The sequence below is a fragment of the Electrophorus electricus genome, chromosome 12, assembly GCF_013358815.1.
Source record: "Electrophorus electricus isolate fEleEle1 chromosome 12, fEleEle1.pri, whole genome shotgun sequence".
Taxonomy (NCBI): Eukaryota; Metazoa; Chordata; class Actinopteri; order Gymnotiformes; family Gymnotidae; genus Electrophorus; species Electrophorus electricus.
The window spans coordinates 7,469,223-7,482,212 of NC_049546.1; the positions used below are offsets into that span (position 1 = coordinate 7,469,223).

Below are 12,990 nucleotides of genomic sequence, written 5' to 3' on the forward strand. Positions count from 1 at the left end.
TTTTTTAAAAAAATTTTTTATACAAATGTTTTGTATCTTTCTGGAATAATTTGTCTTTATGGCAGAATGCCAATTTATGTGCCATCTTTGGGACACTCAAGGAAAAGATGTAAGAAAGAAAGTCATATTGGATTCATCATTCACTGACTTAAATGAATGCAAACCAGGGATTAGGAAAAAAAAAACTTTTGACAATCGAAGCTCTTCTAGAAAAGGGAGCAGAAACGAGTATGGTTTACTGGGAAAGAGTGCCAAGCGCCAGCATCAGTTTGTGTATGTCAGGGGGAGGGTGTATTGCTACATAGGATGAGATAAATAGTTACCTTGGCATCGTGTACTGTATAGTACATTATGTTTGCTCTGTGAACCAAGAGCCCTATCTCTTCCCATTCATCACTCCTCTCAGCTTCAACTGAGTAAGACACGCAGCTACCTCTGGGACCATAAAAAACATAAAAACTTTTTTTTTTTTAATGTTTTTTTTTTAGTTTTGAAGTTTCCAACAGTTTGTTTTTCCATGCTTTGATGTGGGTTTTCTACTTCATTTAGCATAATTCACATAAAGCTGAATAACTGCCCTGAGCGCTGTTGGTTTTGGTTTCCCTGAGCAGCACCCACTCTGGCTGGGCTTGCGGCGAGCACTGATTGCAGCGCTCGCCTCTGAAACGTCTAAGCAACTAGAGCAGTGCGACGAGCCAGAGACTTTTCTAGAATGCACAGCCACACACCACACCTAAGTATTAAACGCTATGTTCAAGTGTTTCAAATAAAAGAAAATGACCATTTATAAGCCACAGTTAAAGAGTTTCACTATAATGTAGCAATAACTTGAGTCATTCACAAAATGACCATTGTAGTATTAAAAAGTTTTATATATATATATATATAGTAATGAATATACAAAGCAAATGTTTATTGTTTTGCTCATTGATTATTATGGAAGATGGAAAAAAAAAATCTGTGGGCAAAGGCTGAAGTTTCACCTAGATGGACCAGTTTTTATACTGACATAATAGTTACTGATTTACAGTAAAAGTTCCAAACAGTAATAAATTGTTAAGATTGCAGGGCTGAAAGGGAAGCAGCTCAGCCAACCCCAGACGAGCTGGGCAGGAACCGAGTGCAGCCCCACGGCAGTACAAACGAGAACCAGGGACATCAGATATGGCATTGGTTTAGTGTGCGTGTAGTGGGTTAGGGTGTTCACCCAGTCCACACCGCCTCTTCCTGTTTAGATTCTCACGGCCGTTTGGGCAAAGGGGCTGTCCTGCGAACCGCTATGGCAGAAGGCCCTTCTCACCCCGCACGAATAGGAGAGCAGCACAGTCCGAAACGTTTCAGCGTTCATAAATTACAAGCAGAAACGTTTACATTCCACTGTAATACTCCATTTGTTATCTTACCAATTCAATTACTCAAAAACAGCTGTTGATTTTTCGGGGGGACTAGAAGCAAGCAAACAACGAAAAAGAAAAACTTCCGTGTGATTATGTACGTGATAGAATAACTACAAGGATTGTTGTGATGATTTTTTACTGTGGAAACCTTTTTCCTTTCCAGCCCTATGTTGAAGATATGCAGGCTTCCCGAATTTGTGTTGGGAACCATGTGGCTGGGAGACCGTAAAAGCCAGACTGAGTCCAGTCAGAATAATTCATATCCCAATATTCTCCCTGAACAGATTTAGAGCAGGGAGCAGATGAGCCCCGGAGAGCGAGCCGAGAGGAACATCCCGCCGAAGAACTCGGCGCGGCAAACTGAACAAGTGCAGCCCAGCAAGGGTGGGATGCCGTGATTGATTGCATTTTTTAAGAGGGGCACTGGAATTTACACCACTGCTGTATTTCAGCATTTTTACTAGCTTCACCATTAATAAACATAATGGAGTCCCAATGTAGTTTCAAGTACGTAGGTTTTATTACATGGAATAACATGCATTATGACAGTCTAGACAGGAAATAGATCAATGCACCGTAGCTGTTTGGAAACAGCAAAGATTAATAGTAAATGAGTCTGTGTTTGAAGAGTCATAATATTCAATACCCTCATTTGTGAAGGGAAGCCTCAAGCTGAACTTGTAGACATGTCCATGGATGTTCTGGAGCAAATATCAAGACAAAGCAGTAAAATTATGTATAGAATTTGAAAATACTCGCTAAATGCATAAGGAATAAATAAATGAAATATCAGTATTAATGACAAAAATCTTGCATTTTCATTTTCAAGTTGTAAAGTTTATTTCACTTTATGGCAGTAAAAGACAGAACACTTAAAATTTTGCAGTCCCAACATGCTGAACAATCATCAAACAATGAAGACATAAAAGAAAGAACAAAGTTAATACAAATTTAAAAAGTGCATTTTCTTGTTTAACGTGACTGATACTAAAAAGAAAACTGGTGTACGACTAACATTTAAACCAGTCATGCAGTCAATCACGTCCACAGACAACGGTGTGCTGAAGCCTGACTCATCTGCTGTTCTGTCAGGAAACATCCAGCGTTTGCTTCAACAAGAACCCACAACAGCAACACTCAAAACAGAAACCACCATTGAAAGCAAAGACCAGGAGACAGATGCACTGGAGTTGCACTTTACAGTAGCCGAAAAAGAAAAACACTCATATAGTAGTTTTAAAAGAGAGCTATACTGTATGAGATTTGAAACAAAAGTACAAGCATGTAGGTACAACCAGGTAAAAATAATACTGGAAACAAATACTACCCAGATCACAGAGCTCAGTCACCACTGCAGATATTAACAGTGCATTGTGCAACATCATGGGTCAAACTGTAGCTCAGCGTTACTAACAAGGACACCTCTACTCGGGACAGGCTAAAGGCTTAGATGCACGCTCGTAGGCACACTCCCATCTGACATACACCCAAGGTCATGCAGGGAACATATCTCATTGTAATTACACCTGGAGTCACACAGTGGAAGAGCAAGCAGCAGCTCTCAAACACCCACACCCACACCCACACCGAAGTGTGGGGTTCATACATTCATAACCACACCACACATACATACACACATCCACACCCAAGCCGTTCCCATACATTGCATCCCTTCTTGCATACAAAAAGACCAAGATTTTCATCATGAGGAACTAGCAGTTAGTAATCTCCCTGGGGTTAATTTAACAGACATGCTTGACAACAGGTACGCGCACTCAAACATACGCACATATACACACACAGAAATGTCCGTCCGCGCATTCTCTCACATGCACATGCAGACAACACGCAAAGCACACGCAACGTACGAAACCTGCTCTCCCACAGGGAGAAGAGAACCAGCACGCAAGCTTGACCATAAATAAGAGAAGCCTTAATAATCTTAACAAGACACGTTTTAGTCACAGATAAACTAAGCTCATTCTCCACCATCGCTTTTCCGAAGATTAACAACAAAAGTGAAGAACGACAGCTCATTACAAAGCAGGTCAATCCAAAAAGTTTTGCTTCTCCAATATAAAAATACAAATTCACAAAATAACTATAGAGACAAAGTCATTTTGATACTGGGTGGATCACCAGGCTAAATCCTCTTTGTCCGCCCCCAAGGCAATGGCACTACAGTTTCGAGGGGTCATTTCTCTGTCTCTCCAAGACAATTACCAAACGCAAACCAACTAGATCACTGAAAAGACTTTCAGACGAATCGCACGGGGCTGAACACACTCCCTGCTCCTCCGGAGCAACCCGGATGGGGCGACACAACAGAAGCATCTCGTCTGTACGGGTTAGGGGGACAGAATCCTGCCTACCTAAAGAATTGGAACAAAAACATTGCTGTTAGGCACCTCTGTGATTGTTGCAGCTGTGGGCCATGTGGAATGCAGTAACTGACTGAAGAGCTATTGTAGTATATCGTAGCAGTGGCACAGGTACAACAGCCGCTGGAGATCCCATTTAAAGAATCAGGCACAATAAACTAATAACAATAATAAAATAAAAATTAATAATTATAAAAAAAGAAAAAAGATACATACACACAAGAAAAAGAAAGGAGCCAGCTATGGCTAAAGGCAAAAGCAAAAATAAGCAAAAAGAATAAAAAATTAAATAAATAAGCGAAAATAATAACTTTACAGCATGCAAAAAAAAAAAGAAAGAAAGAAAAAAGCAATAAACACACGCATGTGCATGCGCGCGCTCCCAAGGATGCACATGCACTTATACGCACACATGCACACTCGCGCGCATACATACACTGGGGGGGGTTTGCAGTGGTCTAAGATCAGTGCAGAGGGGCATCACTTAGTGACAAAACTACAAATACGACTGGAACAGAAAATACTGGTTCCCAAACATCAGAACGGTGTTCTTTGGCGATTGTATTTTCTACAGGAGCTCAATACTGCTGCTGTTATGAGAGCTGGCGTTATACGGAGCAATGGGGGTGAGGTTAATATGTTATCACAGATTAGAGGGACGTGGTTAAACACCGCTACGCTAAGGGTTCAACACCATCGTCCTCAACTGCACTGCCCCCACGTTTTTGGCTTCACCGCTAAAAATTACGAGAAGGTCAGAGGAGGGAGGAAGCACACTGGTGCTCGTCAGGAACCTAAACCACCCTAACAGCTGCTGGGGATGCAGTGGAATGATTTCAAATCTACATCCTAAATTTGTTCCTTTTTTAATTTATTTTATTTTATTTTTAAAAATCTCTTTGAAAGCACAGATCTCTCTCTCCCTTCTCCACTGTTTCCTTTGTTTTCGCATTGCAGTAGTTCCAACCAGAGACTTCGGGCTGGACACAGACAGACTGACGGGCTTTCAGCTTCTGGCAGCTTCAAAAAGTTGACTGACGACTGAGGCTCAGAGGGGGAGGGCCTGGGGGGGCCAGATCTCACCACTCATTGGTCCGCTGCTTGGTGGTGTCGTAGGCCCTGATGACCTCAGATTGGGAAACCACTCCATTCTCATCCTGAGAGAAAGCGTAGCCATCTGCAGAAAGGACACAGAAGACTCAGCAGATACCACACAGATCTCAAAAGATTTGAACTTTTTTTTAAATAGATTTGGAAAAAATAAACACAAAGACAAATACAATCCTAAAAAAAATAAATAAAAAAAAATAAAAAAAAATCAGTCAACGTGATGTTTGGGCCAGACGGAGCTTCTGCACTGGCTGATATGACTGACTGTAAGCTTCCAAATAAAAGGACAAGCAGGGTCGAGAACCAAAAAGCGTATTGTAACAGTCATTTTGGATATGGATTCAACTGCTTGCTGAAGTCAACCCTGGAGATCTGAAGGAACAGTGTTGGATGTGGCCTGGTAAATGGATCCTGCTTCTATTACATGTTTCTTGGTGGCTTATATGTTTCTTGGTGACGATCAGGTCGCGTAAGGGGTGATATCGGCGTGTCTTTGACCCACTGTAATTCTCCACTTTGGTGAACCCTATGAACCCTATGCTTCACAATTCACGACCTCCCATCAGGCTAGACACCAGACACCTTCTACCCACATTGTGCACAAGAGCTGACCTTTGACCCCTGGACTCACCTTCATGTCTGAACTGACTCGGCCTGTACCTGCTGGCCTAGGGAGGGCACATGCAAGAGGCCGGGGAAAGCAGTGCATTGTGGGAATGACAGCGGAAAATTGAAAATGATTAGATGTGGCTTTGGCCGTCGGGCAACGGATCTGCACAGCAGAGCACACACAAACACACTGATAAAAGCAAAACACACACATGCAAGACGATGGTCATAGAGGTGAAGTCTCAATGTAGCGTTAACTGTAGGCGGTGGGGGATTTTCGATAGGGAGGGGATTTTCTACTGTAATGGCACCTAAGGGGTGAATTGCGGGTGAGTGTGCGCACACGGACAAATCACACTTGACAGACTCCCATCCCCACTTAAGAACAAACAACGAAAACAATGCGATGAGCACACATGCACGCAGCTGAACCAACCGAAAACAACCCAACAAACGCAAATCAGGCCAGTAAGGCAAAGCCGAACGGTGCAAGCCGAACGGTGTGTGTGTGTGTGAGAGAGAGAGAGAGAGAGAGAGAGAGAGAGAGAGAGAGAGAGACGAGGCCGTGCATGCCGAGACCTGCACACGCCTGATGTGGGGGTGCGTGTGAGGGCCTCTGTGAGCCCGGGTGTCACATGCCGCTGTGAGGAGCGTGTTCACATAGTCCGAGGCTGCGACTCTTCCCGCTCCAACCGAAAACAAATTTTTCCGCGTACTGTTCGTTTTTGTCTGCCAAGAACTTTGTCCAGCTGCTCCGCCCACCTGGCAGGTGCTGTCCTGTGCCTGCCCTGCTCCCGAGATGGGTGGGACCTCCTTGTTTCTACTGCCCAGCCACTCACTGCATGGCGGCTGGGAGGTGTGGCCAGGTGCATGTGTGCTCCTGCATTTCTGTGGTTCCGTGGTGCAGGGGGGGAAGGGTGGAGTGTGTGTCTGACAGACGGTGTGAGTGTGAGCATGTGCAGTGTGAATGTGTGTGTGTGTGTGCGCGCGCATGCGCGCTGACGTACGGAGTAAGCTCTGCTGCATGGAGTCCGAGCGGTACAGGCTGACGGTGCTCTTCTTGAAAACATTCTTCAGTAGCTGGGCCCTCTCGGTCAAACTGCACACACACACACACACACACACACACACACGAGGAGAGACAAAGACACAGATCTGTGGTCATTCCTTAAGTGTAAGGAAGACTCTGCTTGTGGCAATTTTCTGTTGGACGTTTCTCTGCTGTGGCAGCAGTGAGCAGACGGGGGTGCGGTGGGGGGCCTTCGACAGGACTCGGGGACGTGCAGGCCCGAGCCCTACAGAGACCTGTGACTGTGGTCTCTGGTACTGCCGGCCGGCCGGCCGGCTTCGGCCAAGAGCCAGGCGCACCACTCCAAGAGTGCCGGGAGGGCCCTCCTCCCCTCTCATTAACACATCTCTGCTGGCTTCACACGCGGCACCTCATAGTGCAGAGGGCCAGCAACCGAGCGAGCGAGGGATACGGAGAGAAAAAGACACAGAAAAATACAGAGAGAGAGAGAGAAGACAAGCAAGAATAGAGAGTGATAATAGAACTCAAAGACAGAACTAGTGTTTTTGTGGATCGCCAACACTATTTTTACACAGGGGGCTGAGATTTGGCCATCCCTGATGTCCTAAGGAGCTTATATTACTGATGTTGAAGCTGAACTGTGGCTCTGAAGGTGTGTGTGTGTGTGCTTCTTACCTCTTCCCATGAACCACAGCTCCAGGGTCCTTCGACAGAGCTTCCAGTTCCTGTACCTCATCCACCAGGGTCTTAAAGCATGCCTTTTTTATACTTACACCCACCCACACACACACACACACACACACACCCACACACAGACCTGTGTCACAATCCAAAATATTTTACTGGTGAAATTTGTAAACCAATGCAGAGTGAATCATAAGTACGTTAACTACTTCTACTTTGAAGAATCACATTTCAGCACCAAGGTGCGATCAAGGACACATGCCTTGTCTTTACATCATCGCACTCATCTGAGCGCATTAGCATGCTGTGCTGTGCTGTGTTGCGCTGTGCTGTGCTGATGGGGAAACTCACACTTTATAGGCCAGGTCAAACACCAGCGAGGTGATTGGAATAAACAACAGTCCCGTCCAGAACACTCCGGAGCTGAACATCATATCTGCCTACAACACACACACACCACGTGCACACACAGAGAGGGAGAGTAATGAGCGATATGTTGCGTGCACATGACAGTTGCTCAATTTTAACTGAGAAACACGAATGGCAAGAATAGAGAGGCTAAACTCTTCCGCCTGGACCGAACGCTTGCGTGCACGTGTGTACGAGCCACACAGGTCTGCCGGGGCTGGGAAACAGGACAGACGGCCGAACTCATGGCTAGCTGATGCTAGTGTGGCCAGCTAGCTAATGTTTGCCATTTCCCTCTGCTCAGTTGTGTCTCTCTTCATCCAAACAAACCCAAAACGCAGACATGTGTATGCAAGTGTGAGTGTGTATGAGGGCACGCAAGAGGGTGCGGTTCTGCGCGGTGGGGGCAAGCAGAACCAGTCAGTGGAGGCTGAACATAAGCCAAACGGTGTTATGAAGGCTTGTTTGTGCATTAGGTAAATGTTTGCAACGCACTTCTGCAATGCTGAACTTGGGCTAGGAACCAGGGAGGAGGGGAATGGCTCATTTCACGGGTGTACACTCACATTTCCCCCCCCCCCCCCCGTATTCATTTAATAATTTATGACTGGAGGCTCTGCCAAGAACGTGCAGTAGGCCGATTTCCACATGAAAAGTTGGTAGGAGACTTGTTTTTTTTCCTCTTCACACCGAGAGGCATGGCACCAGGTGTGAGAGCAGCATGCTAAATACACCCAGTCTGGGTTATTGGCCAGAACCGGGCAGACTGGGGAGGATGTTTGGAAGATCTCAGGCTGGAGCAGGAGTAACTTGCTATCTTTTAAAAATATTCTTTACCTAAAACAAATGACCACCGATGATTCCAAATGAAGGCCAGAGTAGGGCCAGTATGAGCCTATGCGCCAAAATACACCCATGAATTATAGAAAGGCTGGACTGAACAGACATTCATCTGTTTGGATTGGGCGAGACGAGGAGCGGCACAGGCAGCTCGCTAATGAAGTAATGATATTCAAGTACTCAAACCTCACATATTTATCTCACTGGGAATTAAAGCATTCGGATGAGAACGTTTCCCCTGTAAAACATTTCGTATCGCAGACCCCGCTGGCAGCAGTGGAAAAGGCGGTCGTTTTAAGGCGGTTGCGAGACGACAAACTTATCTTGGGAAGGTATGCCTGAGTTTGAGAATTAGAGACAAAGAGAAAGAGAGAGAGAGAGAGTCAGAGGGAAAAAAAGTGCGCTAGCTGTGTGGTTCCATGCGGTCTGAGTCAGGAGACAGGGATTCTCTGGTCTGCACTGTGGGGCAGCCTGAAGCAGTCGTCTGCACATTCCCTGTTTGTTTTGGCCCTGTTGCACTAAAACTGTCTGTCATTAAAAGTCAAAGAGCACCGGGCTGCCCCCTCACATCAAGATTCACACTACATGCCTGTGCCACTTGTCCAAACTCGGCGGCCCCAGACGCTGTCCTTCCTGTAATGGAAACCAGGCGAGGGCCTAAAGCAGCGCCCTGAGGCACGCCCGCACACACCAATCAGTGTCAGAGCCATCAAAGAGCTCAGGTGTTCCCAAATTAGCTAAGCTGTTCACCATTATGGCCCAATAGACTTTGATGTCTGACAAAACGTATGGGGAAAAGGAAATCTCAAATGAGTGGAAATCAGAAGCTTTCCCCCCCTCTTAATGTCCCACTGATCCTGACTGAACAACTGTGTTCTGTGTTGCTAAGCGACATTTGAGAAAATTGTTTGATATTTTCATGTCATGTAGAAATTCAACAGCCCCTTGGGTCACAGGTGGTTTTCTCTCTAATAATGGCACTTTAATCACTTTTAGTTTGGTCTAATGTAACACTAAATTAAATGTACTGCAGGGACAGAGTTATTTCAAACGCAAACATCATGAATACACAGAAAATGTTAGATCAAAGTTAATGGTCATAAAAATGATCCTAAAACAATAAACTCTGTAAATATTTTCTCAGGAAGTCTAATGACAGAAACACTCCGACAAAGCAAACAATAGCGATGGAAAAACTCATAGCACAAGGTGAAACGGATGGAAAACTTTTTTTTCACAAGCTAACCATATTTTTCCCTTTCCCCGTTGCTTTTAGAGTCCGCGTTATAAACTGATTGCTTAGCAGGGTTTTAAGGGGGTGTTTATCTGTGGAGAAATCAGGGTACCCGGACAGTAAATCAGCACCTTGGGGAGGCTAGCAGTCTGTGGAAGCCGGCTAGTCTGTGGGGGTGTTTTTAGGGTAAACTAATAAACTGCTTAGGCCAGCTCTCATCAGCTGAACAGAGCCGTCCACAGCACCAGACACTGTTTTGACAGCCCATCAAGAGTCAATGTCTACTAGACATTCACACCCCCCCACCCCCCCACATGGTGCACACATACACAATTACACAAACATCTGTGATTTATTAAAAATAATAAAAGGTGTGGCAACATAACATCCAGTAAGCCTCGGTTAAAAAAAAAAAGTCTCCGGTGTGGAGCTTCAGCACAGAGTACAGAGTTGTTCTCCTGTGCTTTCCAGGCCAAAGCTAACAGTGGCTAACCCACTCCGAGCGCTACCACTGCTCAGCTCAGCAGCTACCGCTCTTCCCACTGCCCACAGCACTCTTAGACCACCGCACCGCCGCCCGCCATAGCTTCAGTCTGGGCAACACTGCTGCTGACCATTCTAGCCGAGACGGCCTCACCCACGCGGCTGTAACGGTAAATAAAACCGAAAACATGGCCGTCACTGCTGAATAGAGTTCTGGATGATTGGTCGAGTTGAATTATACAATGCTCCTCCAGTGAAACTGACTTCATGGAAATCGGAACGGTCAAAACTAGCCAAGCGGATCAAAGGAAAAAAAAAGGTTTTGTTTTGATTTGTTTGTTACTGTTCTTCTGATTTTGGACTAGCCAACGTGTCGGTGTTTACCGAGCTGTCCAGTGTCTAACTTTTCTGCAGTGTGATTGACAGGGGTGGATTAGCTATGCCTGGCTGCACTAATCTATGGTGCTGGGGGAGAGTGGTGTTTGGCTGCTCATGCCTGGAAGTGATAATGTAGGCCCAGGAATGTTAATGCCAGCCATTGTGATGGTAAATGTGAGGCAGAACAAGCCAGGCTTGGTCATTCCCCTGGTCATTCTTCTGGCCCTGAAGACTGATGACTGACATACGTGTGCATGCGCGTGCACGCACACGCACTCACACGCACACACACACACACATGCAAACACACACAAATTAGAAAACTTCATGCATCAAATATGTCTCAACTTCATTTAAGCAGGCTAGTAATGTGCATTTTAACTGGTACAGAGGGTGCTGTGTGCCAGTGGTAAGAAAGGAAACTCAATTGTTTAGAGGAATTGAAGGAGAATTCATAGAATAGAGTTTCACTTAATGCCTCCTGTGCATGTTTGTGGGTGTGTGAGCGTGCGCAGGTGAGGGAGGGAGACCCGAGTGTGAAAGAAATAAGAGGCTCATTCCAAACAGAGCCTGCAGATCCACCAGTCCTCTGACGCTGTCATCACAAGGCAGGAGAACGCGAGCCCTTTGACCCCTCTCACAGCTTCCGCTATGGAAAACAAACACACGTTTTGGCCCATCGCTGGATCCCGCGGTCCTGCCGTCACTCAGCACAGAGCATGCAACCTCAGCACACAGGCATGCGGGACGTCGGAGAAGGAACTCAGTAAAAAGTGAAAGCACAAATAGGTACAGTAAAAGCTCGGTGACAACACAAACAGCTACAGTAAAAACTGCGAACACCACAAACGTCAACTCCAGTGATAAAACTCTGTGAAAACAAATAACTTGACTCCGGTAAGTGCGACGGGCGTTTGCGCACAGAGGAGTATGTCGCTCTGCTGGGGAACAAAGTTCTACAGTTCACTCACTCGCTCACACACACACACACACACACACACACACACACTCACTCACTCACTCACACAGGTGCAGATGTACAGGCTTCACACATTCATAGCAGAGAGTCAAAGAGAGGAGCAGGATCAGAGGTAACTGCAGGCCACAGATACACAAACTTCTCAAGCAAGAAACGTAGATTTATGAGAGAGATATCAACAAGACAAAGACCATAGATAATGTGAGCATCAGTTTACATTTGAACCAAACCTATAGGCGCGTTAACCTACAAACATGTTAGGACACACACACACACACACACACACACACACACACACACACAGACAGACATGCGCGCGCACGCTGAACATGCGGTTCAGTGTAAATAATGATCACGTGAGCCCTGAGTCCCGTGGGTGAAACACAAAGCCTTCCAGCAGCAGCACCAAACTTTCAACTGCAGTTTTTCCCTCCATCTCTCCATCCCTCCATCTCTCCATCCCTCCATCTCTCCAGCCCTCCATTTCTCCAGCCCTCTCCTATCTCTATCTTTCTATTCATCATCCCTTTCTCTACCCCTCCATCTCCCACTCACTGTGCCTCCATCTCTCCATTTCTCCAGCCCTCTCCTATCTCTATCTTTCTATTCATCATCCCTTTCTCTACCCCTCCATCTCCCACTCACTGTGCCTCCATCTCTCCATCCCTCCATTTCTCCAGCCCTCTCCTATCTCTATCTTTCTATTCATCATCCCTTTCTCTACCCCTCCATCTCCCACTCACTGTCCCTCCATCTCTCCATCCCTCCATTTCTCCAGCCCTCTCCTATCTCTATCCTTCTATTCATCATCCCTTTCTCTACCCCTCCATCTCCCACTCACTGTCCCTCCATCTCTCCATCCCTCCATTTCTCCAGCCCTCTCCTATCTCTATCCTTCTATTCATCATCCCTTTCTCTACCCCTCCATCTCCCACTCACTGTCCCTCCATCTCTCCATCCCTCCATTTCTCCAGCCCTCTCCTATCTCTATCCTTCTATTCATCATCCCTTTCTCTACCCCTCCATCTCCCACTCACTGTCCCTCCATCTCTCCATTTCTCCAGCCCTCTCCTATCTCTATCCTTCTATTCATCATCCCTTTCTCTACCCCTCCATCTCCCACTCACTGTGCCTCCATCTCTCCATCCCTCCATTTCTCCAGCCCTCTCCTATCTCTATCTTTCTATTCATCATCCCTTTCTCTACCCCTCCATCTCCCACTCACTGTGCCTCCATCTCTCCATCCCTCCATCGTTCTACCCCGTACCTCCATCACTCCACCTCTCCTCTCATCTGTGGAGCCTTGATTCTTTTGTCCTCTTTTCCTTCTGTCTCTTCACTAAGGCAGCTGCGGCGTTTCTTTCTGCTCGTGATGGCTTGTGACGTCCGAAGCACGCGCACATGGGAGTGCGTGCGCATGTGCTTGCGTGCATGGTCGCACGTTGGCGCGTGTCCGT

At 46.2% G+C, this 12,990-nt stretch overlaps 1 protein-coding gene across 5 annotated transcripts in view; it reads right to left on the reverse strand.

Annotated features, from left to right (window-relative positions):
- Positions 1-2,212: 2,212 nt before the first annotated feature.
- Positions 2,213-12,990, reverse strand: part of atp8a1 (ATPase phospholipid transporting 8A1) — a 96,684-nt gene continuing 85,906 nt past the window's right edge. For 3 of the 5 annotated variants that reach the window (XM_027022703.2, XM_027022705.2, XM_027022702.2), the window contains 5 exons: positions 7,563-7,651; positions 7,203-7,295; positions 6,505-6,596; positions 4,862-4,955; positions 2,213-3,769 (listed from right to left, as the gene is read on the reverse strand). In XM_027022703.2, the coding sequence (XP_026878504.2) occupies positions 3,766-3,769; positions 4,862-4,955; positions 6,505-6,596; positions 7,203-7,295; positions 7,563-7,651 (372 nt within the window). In that variant the 3' untranslated portion in view covers positions 2,213-3,765. Of the gene's footprint in view, positions 3,770-4,095; positions 4,956-6,504; positions 6,597-7,202; positions 7,296-7,562; positions 7,652-12,990 lie in introns of those variants that run through there. The other 2 variants (XM_027022706.2, XM_027022708.2) reach the window with 1 other exon arrangement.